Source organism: Epargyreus clarus, unplaced genomic scaffold (genome assembly GCF_041222505.1).
Source record: "Epargyreus clarus isolate Ecla_fem2 unplaced genomic scaffold, WU_Ecla_fem_2.2 ptg000009l, whole genome shotgun sequence".
NCBI classification, from domain to species: domain Eukaryota; kingdom Metazoa; phylum Arthropoda; class Insecta; order Lepidoptera; family Hesperiidae; genus Epargyreus; species Epargyreus clarus.
Window position 1 is genome coordinate 15,468,163 of NW_027332217.1, and position 20,185 is coordinate 15,488,347.

Below are 20,185 nucleotides of genomic sequence, written 5' to 3' on the forward strand. Positions count from 1 at the left end.
TCGCGCCGATATTAATCGCTGGTCATATGAATTATCCTGTGATCGTTTTGCAGTCCATGTTGAGCGAACACCGCGATAAACGTAAGATACAAACCTACCTTCATAGCCAGGAGTTCGTCTGAGCGACTGCCATAGTTACGATCTTCAGGAACATTTTGCCGATCCACATAAAAAAATTAAGTATGAAATTTATATCACAATGGCGCGGTGAAAAAAGTAGTCTTTGAAATAAGCCGGCGATAAGGATAATTTTTCTTCCTAGCAGAAGTTTCAGGGGAAACGAACTTCAAATCTTGCCAGAGGTACTCAGTGCTCATGAGCTTAGCCACGAAGCTGGACATACAAACATAACTAAACATGTTCTTATTTCAATATCAGGGAGAGAATATAATATGCCAGACCTGAAATACCTATTTAAATCTTTCTGGCCGCCTTTTAAGTTTTAACTCCATGGTAAGATTTTGAAGGTACCAGCGCCACACCTATTTTTACCTTATAAAGGCAGTTAAAAGCTGTGTTCTAGTTTAAATGCGCGTTCAATCCAAACTTATTGCCAGCCATTGACTTCAAGCAAACGTTTCCTTCTCATATTCAACTGTCAGATTGCCAACCTCAAGGAAAGCTTCAATCCTACTTGAGGTCAACAGATGTCGATGAACGGCAGTACCCATTTACCATACTTGGACTGCCTGCTTATAATAATAATATAATACTTCTTCATTTTCATATAAGAAAACTAAACTCACATGAATGAAACTTAAAATCCGATTTCCTACTCGATTACAGACAGATTACCATTAGCATCGACATACTCAGAGTATATTAGGCGCTTTCCCTTATGCCGCGGTCTTACCATAATTACGCAAGTCATTATTTCAAATTGGAATTTTAACAAGTCCCCTGAAGTTATTATATTATAATTTATGTCTGAAGTTGTTCTGCTGATTATTGCTAGCATCTTCTAGAGCAGTCAATCAGAAAGTGACTGATGTCGCCCCTTAATGGGCGCTGAAGGCTACAGGGATGGTAAAGGTCCCAGAATAAAAATTGTATCCATTTTAGGTGGTTGATTTGTTTTATTTTTAATATTTTAAAATAAAATAAAAACATTGGCTTTTGCTCCTTCAACCTTGATTACAAATTTCTATGGGCGTTATTGACCATTAAAACGAACATGCAGACTTTTACTTCAATTTTTACAAAAAATGTAGATACAAAAGTTTATAATCATCTTTGAAAAGCTAAACAACAATAAAGTCATTATTTATAACAAACTTTAGTACCATATGCGAGGTACTATAATAAAGAATATTTTTATGGAATCTACATAAATTTGATAACAACACATTTATAATAAAATATTCAGCTCATTTGGATTGGTCAGTGAGTCAAATTTAACTTGCAAGATTTGCCCCAAACATACATGTAGTACAAACTTACAAAAAGCTTGGAAAATAACATTGCATTTGTATTGATTGCATTGTCCTTAAATTAATAAAACACAATTCTGTCAATAAAATAAGTATGTAATCAAAGATTTAAATGAAATCAAATTTAATAAAACAAAAACTATAATAATATCACAATCTTCCAGTTCGTACATTAATCATTAATTAATGTCTTTGGCAAATAAAATAAATAACAAGTTAATTAAGCTAGCCTGACATTGGACCCTGTTGGATGGTTTATTTCTATCTTGATGCTAGATGAGTTATTTTTATCTATATCTATCTTTAATTCTCCATTGCCTAGAATATGTACTTTCTTCCGTATTTTCTTCATTTCTTCCGGCTTAACTAGGTTGAAACCTGACAAACCTTGTAGATAAGATAGATTTTTCAACCATTTCTCATTTTTAATTGTACTCTTACTGCCCTTCTGTATATTATTCATGCTTGTTGTCATTTTTTTAATCTGCTCTACATTTCTTTGAATTGCTTCTTTTCTTTCTTGTTCCTCTGCCTTCTTTTTTAGTATTACATTAGGCACCGTATCTACTTCCATATTAGTTATATCCTCAGCGCTTTCCAGAAGATTGCAGAGTTTCTCTACATCAGCCCATCCAGAGGTTGATACAAATGTGGTTGTGTTAGAACAAGTGCTCTTCTTGCTCCTTCTAGATTTCACTTCAATTGTGTGAACTCCGTTCTCTTCTTTAATGATCTTGAGTGGAACATGCCCAAATGGATAATCACATTGTAAATTCTCACACATCTGAATTTTCTCGAATAAGTTGATGAAATAAAATTTTATTTCATTTGAACACAACGGACATTTCTAAAACAGAAAAATAATATTTTTAGTTACAAATACAATACAATGTAACATATGGTGTATACATAACACATCCCTATTAACATCACCATCATGCATGAGATTGAGAAGATGATATCTGTCACATTTACTTGCTCTATTTATCTCACCCCATTCCCATCATGGCAAAAAGCAGCCATTTTTTTTCTGCTATTGTTTTGTTACAAAATATGGCATAACTAAATAAAGAGCAGGGATTGATTACTTCCTGTCTTGCCCTTATTATTAATCTCATTATTAACTCTCCTACTGCTGAACATGGGTCTCCTTTTAAAATAGAGTATGATTAAAACTTTGAATTTATTTTTAAAACTCTTAGGCGTGTAGGTTTCCTCACATTTTGCTTTAATTCAAGTTATAATTAAATTATTGATATGCACTTGATTATTAGAAACTAGAGGTGCATACCTGGGGTTCGAACCCTAGACCTCCAGGAACCTGTCCGCATTAAAGAATAATTAGTTACTTTGTAACAGGACTCTCTTAAAGGACTTACTCTCGGTCTATCCATTTGCTGCATGCCCATATCCTGGGAAACCTGAAATGAAGAACGGCTTTTAAACAAATGCTAAATCATTTTTTTACACCCTTTACATAAAATATGTTACATAATATACCTTTAAATTACAATAATACAAAATGCAAATACAATGTATTCAAGCCTGGTATCTGAAATCGAAACTACTTGTGTACCCTAGATAGTTTAGGATTTTAAAAGATTTTTTGTAGATAAATCAGTTTCTCAATTTGCACTTACATCATGTAGATTAAAGGCATACAACATGTTAACCATTAAGTTCTAAGCAGGAATCTATTGCATATCTTTTCAGAAGTTTTACTTTTAAGTCTAAGAAAATGACCTAATATTAACGGCAAATATCACAGATATAGTCCGCGCAAGTGTAGTTAGAGAGCCAATATGGTCCAACACAACTCTAATCATATACTCCATAGCAACTGTAAGGGCACACTAACACAGTTATGTACCCGTGGGCGAGAGTGGGCAGCGGATGGGTGCCGGGGGTCCCATGGTGTTTGTCCCGCCAATTTATACAATTTGCTATTGTGACGAGACTCGTTTCTATATTCAGAGACTAGCAATTTGGCGCGGACTCTACCAATAGTATGCAATACATCTGTGATCAACCAAGGAAATAACTGTGATCTAATTTCAATTGAGCATACGCAAATAAATATGTAAATTTTAAATTAAATATTTAAAGCAATACATAGAAATAGAAACACTGATATTTTGGTCTGGTTTGTATGTTATGGTAGACTTTAAAATTTTTCACGAGTCGTAAAGATTTAATTAAAAACAATTTCTTATCCCACTTTTAGGTCTATTATAAACAGTTTGTGGTTAATTGATTACATGTGGAAAATGCTAATAGCTCAATGGAAGAGAAAACAAATTTTGATTGCTATAGTAAACGCCCCTTAAAATTCCCTTCCAACCAGACCACAGAATCGGTACACTGCTGCTTTATGGCAGAAATAGGTGTGGCGGTAGTACCGCCCCCAAACCACAAGATGTTACCCAATAAATACATTCTATTCTTACATTTCCACTAGACAGAGTAGTAACTGTAATTTCATTGAGTTCCATTTTAATAGAATATTAGACAGACCACGTGTTTATTTTTATATATTTTATTTAAACTTCGAAGTTCTATTACAATGTGAGAATAACAATGTGACGGAAAATGTCTCTGTAAAACATCAAATATGACAGTGACAAACAACAATATCGCCTGCCCACAGATAATACAGACCATATGTATAAAAGAAATAAAAATGTACAAAGGCCAGTATTGCCGATTTTTAAAGTAGTGATTTTATTACCTCTAAGTCCTCTATTTGTTTTGAAATAACTGTCAAAATTTCTTTCATATTCTTAAGCGAAATATTTTGTGTTGTAAGTGGCAAAATAGTTTTTAAATATAATACAAATATCTGACAACACCAAATTTAATCTCGACATTGCCCCCAAGGAAATTGCCGTTTCATTAAAATTTCAATGTCGCGTCAATTTGATGTATCTTCCTTGACAGTTTTGTTTTGACATTCACACATTTCATTTTCGTTCAATCGACTCGGCGCGACTTCGGAGTTTCACGAGCGACCGTTCCGGTATTAGTGGAAATTCTGGAAAAGAATCAATAGGCTCTTTTGATATTTCCTTCCTACTGAGTAATTTAAAATTCGAACAATGCCGGCTAAAGCAGTGTGTGTTCTGAAGGGCGACGTTAGCGGCACGGTTTTCTTCGACCAAAAGGTACTTTTAAATACATAACCAATTTCTTTTTTTTATGCATTTTACACAATAATTGCTCGTCATGCTGCGACCTTGGCGATCCTTCTAAAAGCTATAACTAAGCCCAAGGGTCAGTACGGCTTCCATCACGAGTAAGTACGTAATACCGTGTTACCTCATCGTGTTAGCCGACATGTTTGTTTATCTGACTTTTCTTACCGCTATGTTATTAAACCTGATATTCTAGAAACTTCGCCCTTTTCCTTGACCTTGGACTGTGGTTAAAATAAGCAGGTAACTTAGCAGTTTCCTGTATTAAATATACTTGTATACCCTTAAATATAAGAAAATCGCAGAACATAATATACTATTACTTTACCTACTACTGTATACTAGGTATTTTTGATTAAAAATATGATCCATTTGGAAACCGTGCTAGAATAGTGTTTAGAAAGTCGTCCCTAATGGGGGGTCCATTTTATTTAACTTTTTTTAAGTTATATGTGTATTATAAATAAATTAGAGCTTGCTTAAATTGTGAAGAAAAATATGGTGAAGCAACTGGCATGCCTTAAAAAAATTGAGGCTTGGCCAGCACCGTGGACTCTGACAGAAGAGCAATGGCCTCCAGTAGGACAGTAATTGGTTGACAATAATGATCATTATTTTAAAATGTAAAATACTTATTTGTAAAGTTGTTATATGCATGTCAGTTTTGCACCATGCAGTAATCAATGTCAATGTCTTAATTTCAGGACGACAAGTCACCTGTAGTAGTCACCGGCGAAGTCAAAGGATTGGCTAAGGTAAGCTTTTATATAACAAACTAGTCACTATTGAAAAGGCATAAATAGCAAACAGTACAGTCGAACCAATTTTTAGGGTACAAAGTGAAAAAAAGCTTTGCAGTTCCAATCCAGCACTACTGCTACATCTATTTCTGCCTTACAATAGCAGTAATAAACTATTTGTAGGGTACGTAAAAAAAATATTCTGATATGAGGATTCCAACTTAATCTAGAACATAGTTTATGTTATGGCATAGCTTACGTAATATCCTTTAATCTTAAGATTGAGTATAGATACTGGTAGCAGTGGCCATATTTAGTCCGAGTAAAACTGCTAGTCCTCTCAATATAGAACTGTATCGCATCGCCATTGCAAATTGTATGACACCTGCTCGCAACAACTTCATAGCGGACTAGCAATTTTGCGTGAACTATACCATCAGACGGAGTGCATGGATCATTTACTGTTTCTGTATTTAAAAGAAATAGGTATTCCAATACATGCTCATACAAAACATTACTTCAGTAACCAATAATATAATCCATCAAGAAACACCCTGAGTATGTATTTTTTTTTAAATATAAGAGTAGCAGATGAGAATGCAGTCCACCTGATGGAAGTGGCTACTGCCCCCATGGACATCTGTAATCAACCCCAGATAGGATTAGATATTCCTACCTGAGGTTGGCCACAGATGCGCCGCTACCCCTGAGGATTAAGCTGGAACGCTTCGGAAAAGTCTGTCTCCCTTACCACACCCTTCAAACCAGAACACAGCAGTGCCTAACACTGCTGTTATTAGGTGGAAAACAGGTGAGGCGGTGGTGCCGCCGGAGTCTAACCACAAAGGGTTCTACCACCTTCAAACATGTAGGTCATCACATAACATATTACACTACAGTTTTTAAAGTTACTTGCAAACTCATTAAAATATCTACTGTTTACTTATGTACATAATTATTATCAACGTCAATCACAGGTCACATGACCTTGCTTGATAAGTATTTCGTAATATGTATGTTTTGTATATGTATCTATGCTACACACCTACTTAAAATACAATGCATGGTGATGGAAGCTAATGTGAGGTGTACATAATTTGTGATATTAATTTTATAGTGTAGGTATTGTTATTGCTTTGTCATTCTGTACTATTAATTATATTGTTTAAAGGTAGTAGAACCCTTTGCAATTTGATCATCATCAACCCATTATTGTCGCAGGATATAGGTCTCTCATAATGAGAAGGATTAGGGCATAGTCCACCGCGCTGGCCAAGTGCGTATTGGTAGACTTCACATTGAGTTTTTTTTTTGCGATTTGATACCGATATAAAACCACCAGACAACACACATATTTTGGCCATATAGATTAGACATTGTTAAGAACATGTACCTTGAAAATCAACAGAGAGGGACACTTATTCCAGAATTTTCAAAGTGGATTTCTGGAGGTAGCAATGTATTGTATAGGTGTGCAACTGAAATAAAACTAGTCCTATTTAGGGCTGATTATATTATAGATGTTACCATGTATAATCAACTTTGACTAAAATTTAATGGAATGAGAAAAATCTACTGAAACTTGCATTTTTGTGTCATCCAAATAAGCAAAAATGGGCTTAAAAAGGCTATTATTTACTTATTATGATACTCCAGTACAATGCTTAAATCATAAATACTTCAATTTCATTTAATTATAACTTGATAATTACTTGTTGTAAAGATTCATATCAATTTATAAAACTATCTTAGATAAACAATATTATTATAATGTTTCGTAAAAGGCACTTCAAGTAAAACAACTCATTTGTGGTAATTGTGGTTTATGTGGAGTATTGATTACAATTCTAGTCATATCATAGGTACCAATAATTATCTGTAAGGAAAATAGCATATCATTGTATTATTAACAGTACTTGTAATTGTGTAAGTAGTGTACTTAAGTAGTTTATCTATGAGATTGGATGGGATTTTATTGATAATTATATATAGGCTTCTGAGTGCGGCTCTGCTTGCATACATATAGGGTGAAATTTTCAAATGGGCCTTCAAGGTAAAATTCGAAACTATAAGGATTGGCGAAAAATGCTGAGACGTTACGAGGCAAATTTTGATCAAAATATAACTTCATCTGGATCCAATTCTGGTAAGAAACAGGAGTAAGGAAGTTAAATCATAGCTAACACTTGTGCTAGTTTTTAGCCTAATCGAACAATGCAAGCTTTATATAAAAGAAATCTTATTTTAATTTGTAAGGGGTACCAAAAATACGCGCGAGTTTCGGAGCCCACAATAATTCACGTAACGCGGTCGAAATATCGGCAAAAATATTTGAAAACCGCGTATCATGAGTAACAATTCCGCGTTTCATTAGTCTAAAATCATAGAATTCTAAATGTTATTAGTAAATAACAGGCACACTTCAATTTATTTATTCTGTGTGTTTTATTACTTTTAATACTGTTATCAAGTCACGGTAAAAGATATTGAATTATATCGGTTAATATGCATGACTGAATAAGAAGTAGTGATTATCAAATTAAAGAATGACATGCAAATTTTTCACATTTTATTTCAATTTTTACAAAGGATAAATGTCTAAAAATATGAATTTCGTCCACTACGGTCAGAGGTACGGGTTGCCTGACCTGGACTCTGAAATGCATTTATCAGCAAAAAATGTCTCTGCACCTCCCAGAAAATTCTGGCGGCGCCCACGCCTATATGCCCAGAAAGTATCTCATACATTTCTCCAAGTTATATGAATTACAGACTACGGGCTATTAACTCAATCTAAAAAGACACCTATATATTACTATAGGCATATCTACTGATGTAGGACAGTATTTCTGTACGTGTTTCTGCGGTGCCTCATTTGCGCATTCCGAAACATTCGGAATTCTATTGATGGACCGATAAAACCTTCCCAATTTCAGGGCAAACATGGTTTCCACGTGCATGAGTTTGGTGACAACACGAACGGCTGCACATCCGCTGGAGCGCATTTCAACCCTCAGAAGCAGGAGCACGGTGGCCCAGACGCGGCCATCCGCCACGTGGGCGACCTTGGCAACGTTGAGGCCGCGAGCGATGGTGGAGTCACTAAGGTAACGTCATAAATATTAATCTAAACTGGTTATCAAATCATTTTTTTTTTAATTAAAATAGGTTCTTACAGAGCACTTTTTAAATGTCAATACAACAACACTTCTTCACAAGGTTAAATAATAATTTGGGATAATATCGGTACGTAGATAAACCAATGGGAATTTCATTCCATTTTTTTATAATCTGCATTATCCAACCCATGCATCCCTTTTATGAAATGGTGTATAATGTGTCAAGTTTTAAAAAGATAATCAAATTAGCCTACAATTAGATTTGTGGGGATTTACCTCAGTGACAATATTACCTTGACCTCCTTGACTATTTACTCGCTTCTACCAACTTGCATTGGTTGGCACGATAGATTTGGCTATTTCAGAACATACAGAATGCCCTACTAATTCGTATTTTTAATGTTAACTTGTTTCTTTCCGTATGATTTGCTAATGAGTTCTGCTGAGTTTGCGAGCGTTTCCGTGACCGCAGAACTACGTAAACTACGTAACTGCACAAAATGTGCTTGCGTGAATTTTGAAAAACAAAAATATGCCGCAAAAATATTCACCATATTCCGACAGTGATGTTTGTCTTTCTTTCCTTCAGGTGTGCATCCAGGATTCACAGATCTCACTGTCAGGCCCCAACAACATCATCGGACGCACTCTGGTGGTCCACGCCGATCCTGATGACCTCGGTCTCGGAGGGCACGAGCTGAGCAAGACCACTGGTAACGCTGGAGCTCGCATCGCTTGCGGAGTCATTGGCTTGGCCAAGTCTGACTAAATATCAATAGCTTCTAATATCAAGTACACGCTATATACTAAGAATGTGTTAAAATTTCGACATAATATTTAAGCATGTACATTCGTACAGTTGCCTAAATTTATTCCTAATTCATGTGTCTTATAGAATGCGACACAAAATGCAATATCAACTTCCAGTGTTAAATTACCTATATATTACATACATTATATTAGTAGTTAATGTGTAAACCTTTTTGCTTGGTATTGTATGGAGCATATTTCTATAGCATTCCTTGAATATCTCAGTGAAATTGCAACTGTTCTGTATTTAACTTTGGTGCGGGGACACCTCGTTATTGGCTATAAATGTGGTGTAGTTATTAGCTACATGTTTTGTTATTTCAATAAATGTTTAAATCACTATTATTGTCTTTTTGTGTAATAATTCATTGCATATTTAAGCATTCAATCCACCTCATGCTAAATGATCACTGATTAACCCATGAAAATGTGTAACCATCCCCAAATTCATATGGAACTGGAGTTTTACTAGAAACCTTTCACATGTAGTGCCACTGCTCAATATTTCATAGATCGCATAAAAATAAATGACTGTTCTACCAGAACTCTTAAATATGGATTAAACATAGAAATAAATACATAGTGAAATGAAACTTGAGGCAATGTTTCAATGTAGAAAAATAAATATCAATGAATATATAGCAGATACAGATTACTGATGAACCAGGAATTGAACCCAAAATATTGGTTTTATGTGCAAAGGTATGAGAGTAAGTTGTAAAGTTCCAAACAAAAAAAATACTATGAATATTTTAATTGTCCTATAGAATATACAGTACACCCATTTTGAGTGAAGAAAATATTACATGAACAGTTGTGTGACTGAAACATTCTCGGACTAGCTGGGCTGAACTGCCACAGGCTTTCCTCATTGCCTTGTATGCTCATTGCTACCCAATAGTTTTCCAATTCTCTTGATGCCACATACTCAGTGAGGCATTGACTAACTTTATTGAGTGTAGTTGGTGTGATAAAGCCTTTAGCGACAAGAATTGAGATTCTAGTAGTCTTTATAGGTGTCTCACACTCTGGCTCGATATATGTGCTAATGTAATCTTCTGTAGGATTTATGTCTGCTTGGTGAGCCAGCATCCCCATCCATTCTACTACCTCATCGATCTCCGCATCAACTAATGTTGGCACTTGGTTTATTTCAGGCGATATTTTCGTAAAAGTAATACTATGTACTGATACGGAAATCTTTCTGTCGCAAAAGTATTTCGCTATAGATGAAGGGCAGACTTTGTGATTGTGTGGCTCCCACGATAAAAAATAATCACTTAATTCCAGCTTACTTAAAACATTCTTCATCTTCTCAAAGTGCTTCAGACTTTTCAAGTCAATTTTAACTTCATAATAATTATGTGGTCGTTTACAGCCTTCCAGGCCTAATGTTTGGTAAATAAACTCTAGAATATGAAGTGTGAGAACACCATCTGGAGTAATTGCAACGCAGTTCTGCACAATACAGTTTTTGTCAGCGGATAAACAAGTCACTTTGCCATTTTTCACAAAATATTCAATGAAATCTCTGTCAACAAATTCTGTGAGAGAACAATTAGATATTCTATAATAATCACTGTCTTCCGATATAATATCTTGAACGAAATCTGTACTTAATTCATCTGGACACGTTATTATTACACTTTTGTAGAAATTATTCATTTGTATTAAATTTGTTACTTTTTCTATGCTTTCGTTTTGTTTTTGAAAAGAATACACTTTAGGTGGTGGAAAGTTCGACACTTCTGGGCATAACATTATATGAATTTATGATTATTTTCGAATAATTGGTAAGTTTTTAAAACTTTTCTAGAGGTTATGTTATGTTACTTATGTTTAAAAATAGTGTCACTGTCAACTGTTCTCTTCATTTGACAAATGTCACATCGACATTGACAGCAGCGAATCCAAACCATAAACAACTTTCCACTACGCTATCCAATATCTATGATATGAAATAAAGTATGATTGATAATGAATCTGTGCCCGCAGTGAAGTTACTTCAGCTTTGTTTACAATGGTCATTGTAATGTAAACAATAAGATTAACATTAAACATTAGGCGAATGATAAAACCTAAACTTATTTTTTTCCGATTCCTTATAACAATACAACATACAAAATCACTATGTAGCTTATTGAGGTTGAAATAAAGATTATTGTACCATATTGAGTAAATTTTCATAATAGGGAATATGCATGTGATTTAGATTTGCTTGTTATTTTTTTCCTCGGTACATTACGGTCCTGAAATTACATCTAAACCATTATTTTTTCTTTATTTCGTATTAAATTGTATAAAACTTTAAGCAAAAATCGTAAAATATGCGAGCGAATTTCAAATTTGCAAAACGCATTCCCATTGGTCGAATGGAAAAATGACGTCACATAGCGTGTTACGATGTTTATCGGCGGTAAAGTAGTTTTTTCAAAGCACAATCGGACTATTTACCTAAAATATGCAAAATGAATAAACTGTTTTTATGCATAGGTCAATTCAGAAATATTTAACTGATCATAACTTATTTTGTTAATATTCTTTGGTTTTTTATAATATAGGAGTAGCAGACGAGCATACAGCCCACCTGATGGTAAGTGGCTACTGCCGCCCATGGACATCTGTAATCAACCCCAGATAGGATTAGATATTCCCACCTAAGGTCGGCCACAGATGCGCCGCTACCCCTGAGGACTAAGCTGGAACGCCTCGGAAAAGTCTGTCTCCCTTACCACACTCTTCAAACCGGAACACAGCAGCGCCTAACAATGCTGTTATTAGGTAGAAATAGGTGTGGCGGTGGTGCCGCTGGAGTCGAACCTCAAAGGCTTCTACCACCTTCAACCTATCACCTATCTTCACCTATCCTTATAATATTATAATAACAGTATATAATGCATTTTGTGTGTTTCAAATCATAGTGTTTGATGTAGCAGTCGATAAGTACCTAACGAAGTAGATGATCAATGCAATATTTTAAAATTATTTACCCAAAATTATTGTTTGTTACAGTAAATGCAAATGTTAATGCGATTTCGGAGATACTTTATTTGTTTCCTATAATCTTGCACCACAATTTTCGTATTTTCGCATCTTTTGCAAAAGAAAAAACACTATATAATGTATTTATAGTAGTGGTTTTGCGCAATAACTCTAGGAAATATTTATAAAGTGGTTATTTAGCCTTTCCCATGATGTAAATAGCGATAAAACCTGAAAACGTTTAATAATACCTTTATGTGCATACAGTTATCATCAATATCAATACAAATCACGCTACGTGACGTCATTCAATGAGCGCATAAAATGGCGGCGTTCAAATGTGTCAAAATTTTATTGATACTTTAAATATTTAAAAAAAAAAAATTTCAAACACTAATAAAATTGTTTATATTTTTTACTGTGTTAAAACGATGTGATTAGTTGTTTAAAATAATAAAATAAAAATGTGCATATTCCCTATTGAAACTGCCTGTAAGTTCAACCTTAAATTCAACCTGTAAAAATGCAAATAATAGCTCTATAAAAATACTTACATAAATAAAATTCAATTGTACAACAGACAACCTTTATTTAAAAATATATTTTTTGTACTTTTCTAGTTTGAAGAACCAGAATAGTAATAAATAAAAATTAACAATATGTTGAACACTAAGCTACATAAAGTTCTTCCGCTGGTACAGCCTTGTACAAAGCCTCTAAGGCGTCGACGACTTCCGATACAATAGCGCGGACTATTGGTGGTGCAATTTCTTGCATAACATCCTTCCAATTGTTATTCGCGAACTCTATGACTGGTTCAGCTGTAAATTAGAATTTGGTACTTATTATTCCAGTTTAATCACAGATAGATTAATATTTGTGTCTCTGGGCGACTAACTTAGATCTCCACGTAATAATAGTTTCAACAGCGCGATTTTGCGCCTGTAGTTAATAAATAGTTAATAATCGATTTCGCGTATAGTATAATTTAAATTAGGCATATTCAATACGATTAATAAATGTAGAACGCTCACCTAAAGCCTTGTTCCCGTTGAAAAGATTTTCGAACGTGAACCGTACATTTTTCTTGACGTTGTAATTGTGTTTCCATTTGCTGATATGCCAGTGCTGCTTGCCGTCCTCGCCCGTGTTCGTCGCTATGTCGCCTACTACTTTTATTACTATGTCCTCTGTAAGTCAAAACATGACTTTAATGTTATTCTACACTTAGGTAAAATATTATTGATTATACCATTTAAAACAATACATAAAAGTGATTCAGTAGCCAAAGTTAGCACTTAGTTGTTAAAAATGGAAACTTGTCGACATAATATTACCTATATAAAAGTCTTTATATAACTTTTTGGACTGCGTGTATTTAGCCATTTTAGGGCAGATTGTGCCTTTATATTAATTTTTATTTACAGATTTTGCTTAACGAAAATTATGTTTAAAGTAAAAATTATCTCATTACACAATGACGACATTGTCATAATATTTATAAGTAGGTAGTTGACATTATATCACATCGAAATATACAGGAACTATTTTCTGGAAGTCATTCATAGAAATCACCCCAGAATCATAAATCACTGAAAACGTATTTCCCGTAAAAAATAAATATACTTACTAATATCAATTTTATATTTCCCTTCCCCTTGTACTGGTAGGATCAGGAGCTGGCCACTCAGCGTGTAGTTTCCCTTGAGGACCATGTTGCAATTTACTTCCACTGTCTGCTTCATCTTGTCCATATCATTCCTGGGAACAAAAACATAGTTAACATAAAATAATAGTACATTACAATACGAGGACGAAAATTTTTTTTCTGACAAGTGTGAGTTTGCAGGCCGAGCCGCAGGCGAGGACTGCAATCACACGAGTCAGAAAAACATTTTTCGTCCGCGTGTTGTATAAAATTTTATATTACGGGGTCGGAAATGGGGGTTTTGCGCACGCGAAGCGTGCGTAAAACGTCCATTTACGCACGCCGTGATATAAAAGCTTTTTTATTACACAGGAGTAGCAGACGAGTACCTATGCAATCCACAAGTCAAATGGATGCTACCGCCGGTGGGCAACTATAATCGACCCCAGATACGATTATTCCTTAGGTCGATTTCAGAGGCACCACCGCCACAAAATTTCTGCCCAATAACAGCAGTGTCAAGCGCGTCTGCATTACGGTTTAAAAGGTGCAGACAGAAACCTAATAAGCGCTTTTTCAAGGCTTTCTACTCACAGCCCCACACCAGGTTTCTCTGTATCGTGGGTGCTATTGACACACAGAGAAAAATACACAAACACCCAAACCCAGAAACCTAAATTCCTCATGTAGATATCTGTCGGGATCGAGCCCGGTACCCCCTGCGCGTCAGACCGGTATGGTGATCGTAACGCGGGCCTCTTCTTCTAAAATTATAAAAAATACAAAGGAACTGGGCACTGTTACTGTAACACAGAAAACAATTGATTATTGTTATCAATTTATGATGGAATTTAAATGCATAATAATATGTTACGTGTCTCTTTGTATGAACGTATAATATTAAAACCAACAACAAAGTAAGGAAAATAAATTGCAATAGATATTTTACAAATGATTTTTGTATAATATAAGGCTTTTCAGGCACGGTCGATTTCTTTTGTGGATTATTACTTAACGCAAATTTTATGGTGTATCATTAATTGGTAGTGTTAGTATTTACAAAAATCATGCGTGCTCATCATGAGTAACATTCCTGTACTTTTTCCAATTAAAGAAGCCAAGGGCAGTTTACCGACATCCGTTGACGACAACGACGGCTTAATATCCGCCTGTGTGTGGATAGCCTATCCGCATTTGCACGAGCTGCGATAATAGTTTTTTAGTAATATGTAATACCTATATAGTTAAGTTGCCGGGCAACAATGTTTCTAGCACTCTTGCCAATCAATCATACGATTGGAATCAAAATAACCTTGAGATCATCACATGGTACCTAAATATTATTTAAAACTAGATTTTCACTCGGGATTCCTCCCTATATGTAGCTTTCCCGCCTATATGTATAATGGCGAAGAAAGCAATACGCTTGATATTTCTCTACACAATGGTATCTTTTAAAAACCATTATAGTTCAAGAAACTTTTATTTCAATATTGCATCAACAGTATTTTCTTTCGTACCACGACCTCCTTAAAACAGCAAAATATTCCGTCAAACGCAGTTGCATAAACTTAAACCCTTATTCATTTTTCGCTTATCCATTGTATAAAACCAAGTGAAATTGTCATATTTTGCTTAAAAAGTTAAATTTCCTGCAAAAAAGAATGAAAAATTTCGACCGACATAATATAAAACTGGGTATAAAAATATAAAAAATATAAATACAATCTTACATTAACGAGGTCGTGGTACGAAATTTCAATTTGTGATTAAAATAATATTGTTTTAACAGATGGTAGTAACCCCCTTGTTATCCAAAATAAATAAAACATTGATAAAAATTGAAAATCACAAAAAATCCTCTTAGGCCTCGAACAAGCACAATTCTCACAAAATGCTGAAGTATCCTGAATTAAGAGAACCTGTTGAATTTACTGACTAACGATATATTCTGTGTCCAGTTGAGAACATCTAAAGGTCATTTAGGATGTCCGGAGCTTAATTACGATAATAACATTGTTATGATTTAATCCGCTAAGATTATTCATGTGAAGATTGTTAATATCATAATATTGTAGGAGTAAATCTTTTACATACATACAATGATTCCAGATTACCATAAAGACTCGCATTATAACTAGAAAGCGACGACATTTTCTTCTACGTCACTTGACATCTTCCCAGAGATTCTCAATGTACCTATTTATTACAATCGGCATGTACGTAGGTACTATATTTACTCACGGATGTCATTTTTTCAATTTACATAGTCTGAGAAACAATTTGCCACATTTAGCATGTAAAGCGCAATTGAATTGTACCTAATTGACTAGTATTACTACTTGAAATACTATTGTTTTAAGACTGATCCGCGGGCCGATTGCGGCCCGCTCAGTCCTAGGATGAGACCCGCTACAAATTTTAGATGGTGAAAAAAAATATATCTGTAAGTCTGGAAGACCTTTTCTGGAATAGAAAAATCTGGCAGTCGATGTACGGTAAAACTTTCGGCCGATATAATTTAAACTGATCCTAAGATAAGTTAATAAAGCATGTAATTGTCATTCAATTGTAATAAATGTCAATAAAAATATAAAAAGGCATTTTATTGAAAAGAGAATCTCCCGGCACGACGGCTAATAAATATATTCGGTCTAGGTACTTTTATATATTTACATATATTAAGATTTTATAAATTTACTCATGACTCCCGTAATAAGGTTTTCACATAAATGAGAATAAATTATATCCATTATGGCTAATTGCTACTAGTACCTAAATAATTGCACCAATTAGGGCATAAAAAAGTAGACCTGAAGTGTCAATGACTTCTATAATGGGGCAATCTGGAAGTTTGATCTATTTTAGGGTTCTCTACAATGAAAGTAAAAACCCACTCTATTACTAAGCCCCTGGTTTGTACGCCTATCACAGGGCTCTTTATATTGAACTGTAATAAAATCATACTTAATTTTTTTACAAGTAATAGTGAAAATAAGTGAACCATAAAAAGGGGGTTCCTAAAACGTGCACTTCTGTAACGACTATGATAAAAATTAAAAAATGTTAAAATTTGGGCGCATAGGAGAACTTCGAATTCTCAGATTTGAACACCGACTTTCAAACCTTATTTCTGCCTAATAACAAGTGTTCGCTTTGCTGATTTTTATCCCACCTACCATATACCTACTGGTAGATATACCTAACTTTATCCCATTAATTACACGACTCTACAAAAAAATTTTCGTTCTTTGTCCTAAAGTTTATACTATTATTTTCCAGTTAGTTATGCACAAAAACGAAAAGAAAATACCTTTTTTCGGTATAAAGTTTGCTTTTGTGACATCATGAATTTTGAACAACGCTATCAAGGCCAATACAATGAAAACATGATGGGCGACTATATTTGGTGTTTATTGAGAGAAAGTAGCTATGAACATAAAAGAAAAAGTAAAAGTGTGCACTTTTAAGTTATTTTCCACTTTTCTGTAAGCTAATTTGATAGTAAAACTTAATAAAAATAATAAACATTTTTATTTCAATAGTTTTATTTTCAATCAAAAATTAAAATCAGAGATTTTTAAAAATTTCGTTCAATCAGTCTTCTAAGCACAAAAGCAAAGTTTTTCATGCCATATATTTTTTTTCCGTCTTATTACGACCTAAACTACCGAAATTTAATGCTTTGCAATCAAAGTCAAATTTCGTGTTGACCCTTGTTATTAGATACAGATGTCTCGGGGCTACGGACTACATAATACCAACAGGTTGCATGCAAACATTCAATTATTGTTATAATCGTGTCTAATAGGAGATAATTACTACACAAGTATATTCAGCCATCGCATTATTTTAATTTATGATAAATATTTACCATATTTAAGCCATTTACTTTATATCTACATACACTTATTGCAGTATTGCAGATTAAAGTTTGTTTGCCATAATAGTTTTTGGACTTACGCTAAGAGTTATGAGTATGGGTATCATGGTTTGAGGTGGTTTTATTTGATTTGTAGAATGTAGAGCTCTTTATGGTTCGATTTCGCCACACCCTTGTTCAGCCTAATAGTGTTCAGCGTACATATATTTGGGTTTAAAGGGTGTGATAGGGGAGACATACATAATCAGTAACCAACCAGATATAACCAGATGTCTAGAGGGATAACCAGATACATATCATGGGGGGCAACAGCCACTTAGCATCAGGTGAACTGCATGCTTGTTTGCTACATACTTACAAATGAAAAAAAATGTTGTAAAACTTACTTGACGTTCTCCAACGTGCAATCCTTCAACCCTGTCAAAACGGAGTCGATTAACTTGACCTTTAGTCCGCGCTCGTCGCTGGAGATCAGTGCGAGCTGCAAGGGGTCCAGGGTCTTGACGCCGAGGTCAGGGATCCCGGCAACGAAGGTCGGGAGCGCCGCTTTCGCTGACTTCATAACGCAGGCCGAGTCCCCCTTCTTGCATGGCTTTATGAACGGCGCTGTAAAAAGTACATGTTTAGAGTTTCTGAAAATGTATAGCTGTTTTCTGTAAGGAATACATTCTGAAATATATATTTGTTACGTTACGCAGTTTTATATAGTTTATCTATTATTATATATGTATCTTATTCGGAGGCCCGAGGTTCAAATCGTCAGGTCAATCAGATTTTTCAAATATATCTGGAACTCAAGCAAGAAGACACTCGCCCAGCAATGGTGTAGTAATAGGGTAATGAACTTGATGATTATTTTAATAAAGCAGATAGGCACTTTCGTTTAAGTACTTAAATTACAAGTTAAGTTATACTAAAATTCTGTCCTATACCTCGTTAAGTATATTATTATGCTTCATCATCATCATCATCATTCTCATTAACCTATTACTACCCCACTTCTGGGCGCAGGTCTCCTCGCAGCATGAGAAATTATGGTCCACCGCACTGCCAAATGCGAATTGGTAGACTTAACATACCCTTGAAATCTTTTTTAACGCATCTTTGGCATGTCAGGTTCTTCACGATGTTATCCTTCATCGATTGAACAAGTGATAATAAATTTTGTACATATTGGTTGATAATTAAAAATAAACAATAACAGTAATGCTCCCGCGTATTGCGGTATTTCCTCGCGAATCTTCCGGTTTCGTACTTTCGTGTGTTTATATCCTTTAGAGAACAATAATACCAGTGTGAAGGTGAGCGGCTACTTTGTATGGAGTCCAGCTGAACTGCTAAGGTCATGGAAGCCTTTTGTTTTATTCACTTTATTGTTTTAATGTTAATTTATTGCTAGCTTTTTGAGTTAACTTATTTAGAGTGCTGCAACCTTTAAAAGAAATAGTAGTAAGTATGTATGTAGATTAGGAGAGGACTCCTAATATTATCTGGAGCTGACCTGGATGACTCCTAATCTATCTAAGGTAGGAACCTCAAGTCAATCACAGATGCCTAAGTTAAGTTGGAATGCTTTGTCTCTCCCTTCAACACCCTTCAAATCAGAGCACAGCAGCGCTGAGTGATAGAACCCTTTGTGGTCCAACTCCGGCGGCACCACCGCCTCACAACAGGAGTGTTAAGCGCTGCTGTGTTTTGGTTATTATGAAAGGCAAATACTATGTAATAGAAATAATGTTGAAATTTTTAAAATTAAGTACATCTAAATAACACAATTATACTTTCACTAATGTAAATCAGAACCCTTATTTACTCACTATTGACTATTCTAATTGTTTTATATATTTTAAAGAGTGTATTGATGTGTTATAATTGGTAAAAAAAAATTGCGTTTCCAATAAAAATAATGATTATAAAAGTTATAAATGGTGTAAAAACAATACAATGATATTATTTATATCGCATATTAATCAGAAATTTAGAAATAAAATAAATTGCAGAAATTTCCATTAAAAGGCTCAAAGTATTTAACAATATTCATAAACTAAGGCACATAAAATAACATTTATTTTGAGTATTAAAATCTGAAAGTCAATTAAATTAATATCCAGTAATATATTTTCTTTAAAACGCAATAAAATTAAATTACACATAATCTTAATTTATAAAAAACTTACCCGAAGCCGATTTCGCACTGAACACAAAGGCAAGGAAATATAAAATTCGAAGCATTTTGAAAAATGCACTAACTCTACACTACTTTACAAGAAGTGAAATAGTTATGCATAAAGTGTCCTGTTCGAGTCGCTACTTATATACAAGTTAACTCGATATATACATACTCTATATTATATAGAATACCCCGGCGACCCTTAGGATGAC

At 34.4% G+C, this 20,185-nt stretch overlaps 4 protein-coding genes across 4 annotated transcripts; 1 reads left to right on the plus strand and 3 right to left on the minus strand.

Annotated features, from left to right (window-relative positions):
- Window positions 1-1,545: 1,545 nt before the first annotated feature.
- On the minus strand, window positions 1,546-4,040 carry LOC140745072 (uncharacterized). Its single transcript, XM_073076839.1, has 3 exons — window positions 3,878-4,040; window positions 2,810-2,851; window positions 1,546-2,277 (listed from the first exon to the last, which is right to left on the minus strand). The coding sequence occupies exons 1-3, from the start codon at window positions 3,920-3,922 to the stop codon at window positions 1,651-1,653; spliced, it is 714 nt and encodes a 237-aa protein (XP_072932940.1). The 5' UTR covers window positions 3,923-4,040; the 3' UTR covers window positions 1,546-1,650.
- A 320-nt stretch (window positions 4,041-4,360) lies between these two features.
- On the plus strand, window positions 4,361-9,632 carry Sod1 (Superoxide dismutase 1). The gene is made up of 4 exons (XM_073076841.1): window positions 4,361-4,591; window positions 5,326-5,376; window positions 8,298-8,468; window positions 9,070-9,632. Exons 1-4 carry the CDS (start codon window positions 4,526-4,528, stop codon window positions 9,247-9,249), a joined length of 468 nt encoding a protein of 155 aa, XP_072932942.1. The 5' UTR covers window positions 4,361-4,525; the 3' UTR covers window positions 9,250-9,632.
- A 397-nt stretch (window positions 9,633-10,029) lies between these two features.
- Window positions 10,030-11,139, minus strand: LOC140745073 (ribonuclease P protein subunit p40). Its single transcript, XM_073076840.1, has one exon. The coding sequence runs from the start codon at window positions 11,049-11,051 to the stop codon at window positions 10,032-10,034; it is 1,020 nt and encodes a 339-aa protein (XP_072932941.1). The 5' UTR covers window positions 11,052-11,139; the 3' UTR covers window positions 10,030-10,031.
- Window positions 11,140-12,841: 1,702 nt separating this feature from the next.
- On the minus strand, window positions 12,842-20,119 carry an-0128 (juvenile hormone binding protein an-0128). Its single transcript, XM_073076858.1, has 5 exons — window positions 19,981-20,119; window positions 18,190-18,409; window positions 13,903-14,033; window positions 13,307-13,462; window positions 12,842-13,093 (listed from the first exon to the last, which is right to left on the minus strand). The coding sequence occupies exons 1-5, from the start codon at window positions 20,033-20,035 to the stop codon at window positions 12,942-12,944; spliced, it is 714 nt and encodes a 237-aa protein (XP_072932959.1). The 5' UTR covers window positions 20,036-20,119; the 3' UTR covers window positions 12,842-12,941.
- Window positions 20,120-20,185: the final 66 nt, after the last annotated feature.